Source organism: Helianthus annuus, chromosome 7 (assembly GCF_002127325.2).
Source record: "Helianthus annuus cultivar XRQ/B chromosome 7, HanXRQr2.0-SUNRISE, whole genome shotgun sequence".
In the NCBI taxonomy this organism is placed as follows: Eukaryota; Viridiplantae; Streptophyta; class Magnoliopsida; order Asterales; family Asteraceae; genus Helianthus; species Helianthus annuus.
The window spans coordinates 78100916-78108781 of record NC_035439.2 but is presented as its reverse complement, the minus strand read 5'-3'; the positions used below and the strand labels follow the sequence as shown (position 1 = coordinate 78108781).

At 39.7% G+C, this 7866-nt stretch overlaps 1 protein-coding gene across 1 annotated transcript; it reads left to right on the top strand.

Annotated features, from left to right (window-relative positions):
• Positions 1-5990: 5990 nt before the first annotated feature.
• LOC110867013 (topoisomerase I damage affected protein 7-like) lies at positions 5991-7578 on the top strand. The gene is made up of 3 exons (XM_022116161.1): positions 5991-6189; positions 6539-6969; positions 7195-7578. The coding sequence occupies exons 1-3, from the start codon at positions 5991-5993 to the stop codon at positions 7576-7578; spliced, it is 1014 nt and encodes a 337-aa protein (XP_021971853.1).
• The last annotated feature ends 288 nt before the right edge of the window (positions 7579-7866 follow it).

The following is a 7866-nucleotide window of genomic DNA, read 5'->3' as shown; positions in this document are numbered from 1 at the left end:
ACGTCTCTTTCAACACCCTTATCCTCACCTCTCACATTACCACAATCCATAATACCTTTGTTGCATGCAGTTGATATAGCTCAGACACAAACCAGTTCCTCTCAATCACCTATCACTGAGAGCATACTCCTACAAGTGACTGGGTCTGATGATTATACCTCTGCTATCCCAGCAACAACTAAGGAGGTTACACTGCAGGAGTTACAAGTAATTCCTGTCAGTAGTTCAAGTGAAGCAGCCACTACAAATGTTGAACCCACTGGTTTACATTTGGACATCGGTTACATCTATAAGACTTCCTTGAAGGCAATTCCTTCTATAGCACCTCTAATAACCACCAGTGAGTATGTTAAAACTACTAGCAACATTGAAGGGCTATCAAGTGTTGAAGGAAGAAGACCCCAGAACCAAGAACAAGGGGCGTCAATGAATGATTTCTGGGACTCAGTTCCAAAGTCACACATTGATATAACCACTGTTGGTGGGAAATCAGATGATCCCATTAAAGTTGGTGATGATTTAAAATATCAGGAATTGACGGCCAGAGTTGAAAATCTTGAAACAACAGTTGCTGAAATAAAGGATATGGTGCAACAGCTGTTAAAAGCTCAAAAAGCACAATCCACTGCTGTTCCAGCTCAAGCATCTGCACAACCTAAACCTGCTGCAAATGAGCTATGGAGTGTTTTCCACCCCCTGCTTGAAAAACAAAAACAAATGGCTGATTAGCAGCATGCAATACATGTACAAATGCTGACAAACATGGTGGAGTCAAGGTTCAAAGATACTCAAGCAGACATCAAGGCTATAAAGGCCAGCATCCAGAACACCACTGGCAAAGCTCCTCCCACTGTACTATTCATTGATAACCCCCTTCCAGATAATGCCAAAAAGGGGAGGAAATCAAGCAGTTGAGGAAGAAGGGAATAGAAGATGGCCTTTATGTTGAACCAGAAAAAGAAAAGCAGATTTCAAAACTGCTAGCCAAACAGCTGCCATCTCTTCAACACACACCACTATAACACATACTACAACCACTGCTCTACCTTCACCTAAAATCACCTCACCACCAAAAGTCATCACTTCAACTACATCACCAGCCATCAAATCAACCCCTGCTCAAAAGCAGAAGACATGTACTGACACATCAGTAGTTGTAATGACAACAGAGGTTGAAACACCTGTTATTTCAATAGCTGTTTACCAGTCATCCACCACTTCTCTTATCAATGTCATATCAACACCATAACCTCCTGCTAAAAAGCAGAAGACATCAGATGTTACAACATCTGTTGTAATGACAACAGTAGTTGAAACACCAGTTGTTTCAACAACTGTCAGTCAGCCACAATCCACCACTGCCCTCACTTCACTTCAAGCCATCTTTACTTCAATTAATAAATCACCCAAAAGCACTCCTTCACTAGAAAAAAGTTACACCAAAAAAGAAAAACAACTCAGGCAACTGATGACAAATATGATCCTAATGCTGCAAAATATCCACTGGAACTGGTAGCTATAAAAAATGAGATGAGACAATTCTACACTGTGGATGACCCTTCGAAAAGAAGATTTCCTTCTCTCATAGGCTTCATAGTCCCAGAAAATATGGATGAATATCTTGAGCTCAAGGCAAGGCAGGCTAAGATAAGAGCCAAACTTGAATGCAAAGATCAAGGTGATGAAGCCATTTATGAAAGAATGGAATTCTTTCTCACCAAAGTCAAACAGATGGAAGACTATGCACGAGATCTGAGCAAAGAAATGTCAAACTTACCACCTGAAGCAGATCTACAAAAAGAAATGAGAAAAGAATATGTTGCATACATCATGAAAGAAAAATTCTATCCAGCTGAAGAAAAACAATTCGAAGAATGGCCAATAGTTGCATTAAAGCATGAGGCAAACATAATTGAAAGAATTAAAAATGATCCAAGCAAGAAGAGGACAGCTCCAAACTGGAACAAATACAAAAAGCTCATAGCTGAGCTTACATCTGAGTACAAAAGAAAGAAGCAGGAGCTGGTGGATGCAAAGGTGGATACTGCCAATGCCATAGCAAAATGGACTAAGCAGCAAACAGATGAGGCTTATGAAAGGCTTAAGAAAAGGAGGATGACAGTTTCTGACACTCCAAACAAGCCTGACTACAAAAAGCCAAAGCAGCAGATCAAAACTTCTGAATCACTGATCACCTCTACAGATACCTCTGTCACTGTGATTGACCAAGAAAAAAGTAAACAGCTGACTGTTGCAGAAGAAAAGGAAAAGGAAGCTGAGTATTTTGAGCTAGCAAAAGCTCAGGATACTGCTTTACAAAGCTTTACAAGGCCAAAATCTCCCAACTCATCAGTAAATAAACCTCTCCCAAGAAACCCATTGGGTTCAAAAATACTAAAATGGATGTCTGATCAAAAGACCCATGTATTGACCCTGATCAGATCCAATGGTGAAATGAAGTACATATCAAGGAAACAAGCACTAACCCTTGGTGTTGAAGATCTACAAGATCTCCTTGAACTTTCATTGTGCAGGGATGAGGATGACTCAAGTTCTAAAGATTTTGAAGCAGAATTTAAAAGACAAGCTAGGGAACTTCTGATGAGAGAATAAAGATCCAAAATAATGAAGAGTTTTGGCATTATCTGTTCCAGGGGGAGATTGTTGGAATTGAACCCTACAGAGGAACAGATAATGAAAGCCAAAACTGGGTCACAACAGTGGAGTAACAATAAGCAGTAGTTTACAACAGGCTTTGCCCTTGAAAGTACTTATAACATCTGATACCCTCCATCCACTGTCCACATACAACTGCTGCTGCCCTTTAAACTGCTGATACAGCCCTGAAGAAGGAAACACTGCTGGTTAAATCTACTAATGCTAAAAGACTATCCACTCAAAGACTGATCAACTTTGAGGAAAGCACTGTTGAAAGAAGAAAGCAGTAGTTCAGTGTTTTACTTGTATTGTATAGAATCAGTGGTTAGGATTAGCAGGGTTTGTATAAGAACAGTGTTTACAGGTTGTTAGGTTGTTAGACGTCGCTTTCATGGTGACGTCATCTGAGATGCCTCAGTGGTTTGGTTTGTCTATTTTCCTCCTTGATTGTGTTTATAAAGTTTGTGTTCATTTCTGCTGCATAAATCATTGAATCATATTCATTCATTGTTCATCTATTACGAAAACACAATCAATTTAACAATCAATTTAACAATCAATTCATCTATTACAAAAAACACAATCATGACGACATCTGAGCAGCAGATGTACAAAACAGATGTTAAAGCTCATCCACTGATATACCAACAATTGCTGATCAAATTAAACTTCAAATCCACTAAAAGATAGAAAGTTGGGTAGTGTCATATAAGAGGAGCTTCAACAGTTCAGGGAAAACAAGTTTGAAAACTTGCACACTGTCCAAAGGATGAGAATCTTTTGGGCAAAAAGTGGACCCTCAAAAACATTGTATATGTTGGAGTATAGTTGTCAAGATTTATACTCATCAAACTAAGCACAAACAGCAGATGTTTCCACAACCACTGTTTTGAAGAAGACTATGTTGCTGCTGCATATTGAGAAAATCAACGTCTGTCGTAACCACTGATTGGTTCAAACATCTGTTGGTTTGTAGCTATCCACTGTTGAAAGTCAACCTCTGTTCCATCATTTTCATTGTTTTCCACTGTTACCAAACTTCAGTGCTTTAAACCACTGACACAGCTATCCACTGATAGTTAAAGTTACCCACTGTCCTCATTTTCATTTGTAATCCACTGATATTCATCCATCAGTGGTTTCCTTAACAACAACTGTCTTCCATTATCCTTCATTTCATCAAAGGTTGGCATATGGTCAGTTCTTATCCATCAGATCTTTGTAACCGTTTCCACGTCAGCAATTACCTTTTTCCCTATAAAACCCTGATCAAAAACCCCAAACAGGGGTTTTACTGTCGATTCGAATTTACAAAAAAACTGTTCTCAAAGCAGTTTCCATCTTCTTATCTCAAATTCATTCTTCGATTTTCTTTATCAAAATGACGAAATCAAAGCCATCTGCAACATCCACTTCGAAATCATCTAAAAGGCCTCTCAAAAGGCTACTACACCCATCGAAATCCCATACAAATCCCCTCACAATTATCTGGGTATTCTTACAAAACCAGGCGGCACCGATGTTTTCTATTCCATCATTGATACCATGACTGCATCAAAGTACAAAACTTTGTTAACATCAGATGCTCCGATTTACTAGAAAACCCAGAGAGAATTTTGGGAAAATGCCACTCTTGACAAACAAGGAGAAGACATCATAGCCATTAATTCCTCCTTAATGGGTAAACTAGTCAAAGTCACACCACACTCCATCTCGGAAGTCTTTGAACTCAATGATCAGCAAGGTAAAACTTCTTTTTCCAAAAATGAGTTAAAAACTGATTTCCTTGAAAGGGGGGTATGCTGAATAAATAAAGAGCGATACATTAGAAAAAGGTTATTTCCCTCCTGCAACAAGATTTTTATTTCATACCCTGTTAATGCGTGTTTCAAATAAAACAACTGCCTTCAATGAGATACCATTAAAGATTCAATCCCAGGGGTTTGCTATTTTAGAAAATGAAGATTTTAATTATTCCCAGGAAATCTTTGATGATTTGGCCAAAAATGTTTTAACAAAATCTTTTCTATTATTTCCAAGGTTTTTAAGTTATTACTTTACAAAGAAATTTGCAAATGATGATGTTCATGTATACCAACAAGGTGAATCTTTTCAAATTAAAAGTTTAACAGCTGCAACTTTCACTAGAATGTCAGCACCTTGCAAAACACAAGCAGAGGTGCCTGAGCAGAATTTAGCAGCTACCACTGCTCCTCAGGTATCTGCTGCTGAGCCCACTGCTCCAGGTGATTATAGTAGCACAACCACTGCAATGAAACCCACACCTGCCATTACCAAAAAGACCAAAAAGAAATCATCCAAAAAGCCACCCAAACCCAGTAAAACGGCAACTCTGGAAGATGAGATCCCAGAGCAATTGCCAGTGACAAAACAAAAGTCACCAATAACCACTGCTGCTACTTCCTCACAGCAGATGGAAGAAAGATCTCCACCATTGCCTCAAACTCCTCCGACATCCTCACAAAAGGATTCGGTTGTAAACACAGGGACCCAAGATTATGAAGTTCTGGATCCAATCGACTCCACCTTCCTCAGTCCTGATCCGAAGGACATGTCTTTCTACACCTATTCCTTCACCCGTCACATTACCACAATCAATGTTACCTTTGTTGCATGCAGTTGCTATAGCTCAGACACAAACCAGTTCCTCTCAATCACCTATCACTGAGAGTATACTCCCACAAGTGACTGGGTCTGATGTTCATACCTCTGCTAGCCCGGCAACAACTGAGGAGGTTACACTGCAGGAATTACCAGTAATTCCTATCAGTAGTTCAAGTGGAGCAGCAACTACTAATGTTGGACCCATTGGTCTACATTGGGTCAGTTGTTCCATAAATAAGACTCCCTTGAAGGCAATTTCTTCAGAGACAACCAAGGCAACCACTGGTGTGTTTACTTTAACAACTGGTGAGTTGTTCAAGGTGTCCACAAATGAAGAAAGAAGTCCCTAGTACCAAGAAAAAGGGGCATCAGTAGATGACTTTTGTGACATATTCCCTAAGTCTGCTGATACAACCACTGTTGGTGGGAAATCAGATGATCCCACTAAGTTGGGTGATGGTTTAAAATACCAAGAACTGATGGACAGAATTGACACACTTGACACATCTGTTGCTGAACTAAAAAATATGATGCAACAGCTGTTGGAAATTCAAAAGGTACCACCCACTGTTGTTCCAGCTCAAGCACCTGCACAACCTGCACCTGCTGCAAATGAGTTATGGAACTTATTTCAACCCCTGCTCCAACAACAAAGACAGTTGGCTGATCAGTAGCTTGACATAGATGTCCAAAAGCTGAGGAACATGATGGAGTCCAGATTTAAAGACACCCAAGCTGACATCAAGGCCATAAAGGGCCATATCTTGAACACCATTGGCAATGCACCTCCCACGGTTCTCTTCCTTGATAATCCACCACCAGATAATGCCAAAATATGGGAGAAGTTCAACCTGTGGAAGAAGAAAGGGATTGAAGATGGTCTCTACATTGAGCCACAAAAAGATTGTATGACTAAAGACATTCCCTTGCCAGATGGGAGCAAAAAGATTGATATTACCACAAATGCACTTGCTGAAGCAAAAGCAAGTGTAAAAAGGGATAGAGAGGCAAAGGATAAATCAAGGTGGAATGAGGAGAAGAAAGCTTACATGGAGCTGGATGCACAGGGTTGTTCTGAGCCAAAAGAATTCAAAAATCCTGACCCAAAAAGAAAAAAATCCCACTAGAAAAATGAGGGAACCCAAATCCACACCATCCATACTCACAAAGCATACTCCAAAACCACCATCTAAAAGCCCTCAACATCAATCTTTCACCCAAACAGCTGTTGTATCAACAACTGTTGATACCTCAGTGGTTTCAGCAGTTGTTAAACCAACAACCACCACCTCAATGACAACAACTGCTAGTTCAACATACACCACTCAAACACCTGACCTCACTAAATCATCCACCACCACTTCAACCACATCATCAACCATCAAATCATCACCTGCCACTATGCAGAAGACTTCTACTGACACATCAGTAGTTGTAATGACACCTCAATCTTCCATCCAAACAGCTATTGTAACTCTTGTTGTATCAACAACTGTTGGTACCTCAGTGGTTTCAGCAGTTGTTAAACCAACAACCACCACCTCAATCACAACAACTGCTACTTCAACACACACCACTCAAACACCTGATTTGACTAAATCATCCACCACCACTACAACCACATCACCAACCATCAAATCACCACCTTCCACTATGCAGAAGACTTCTACTGACACATCAGGAGTTGTAATGACAACAGTGGTTGAAACACCTGTTGTTTCAACAACTGTTAGTCAAACACTTCTCACTTCAAACACAACCACTGATCCACCCAAAACATCATTAGTCTCTCCTCAACCAAAAAGGAGAAGGTTAATTTTTATTGATGATGAGCCTTCACCTTCACCAACATCTTCACAACCTCTACCACTTGTCACTTTACCAAACCCTGTACCTCTCTCTTCAATACAGATACAAAAGCCAATCACTGATATTGCTCCTGCAGGTGTTCAATTTCCTCTAGAACTTATTGCTGTCAGAGAAGAGATCAAATCCTTCTACTATGAGGATGATCCTGCAAAAAGGAGTTTTCCATCTGTTGAAGGATATCCTAGGCCTAATAATATTGATGAATATTTAAAATTAAAGGCCAAACAAGCAGAGGATATTTCTAAAAGAGAATCAACAGGGAAGTCTGACAAAGAATTTCAAAGGCACTACCAATTTATGCTTACTCAAGTCAGTTCCCTGGAACAATTTGCAAAGAATGTTTGTCAAAAATTATCAGAAAGAGCAGATAAATCTCTGAGAAAAGACTATGTTGAGAATATCATGGCTCACAAGAAGTATAAGTGAGAGAAGCATATGTACAAAGATTGGACCATTCCTGAGCTTGAAAGTGAAGCAGCCAGGATCCAAGAGATGCTTAAAAATAAGGTTAAACACACTCCTCCTGACTAGAAAAAATTCAAAAAGAATGTACCTGACAAAGCTTTAGAGTTAAAGAGAATGAAAGAGGAGTTGATAGCAGCTGACTATGGGTCAAAGAATTCAGTGTCAAAGTGGAGAGAAGATAGGGTCAGGGCCACTTACAAAATGTTGGAGGAAGTAAGGAAGAAAGATCCAAATGTTCCACAAAAACCA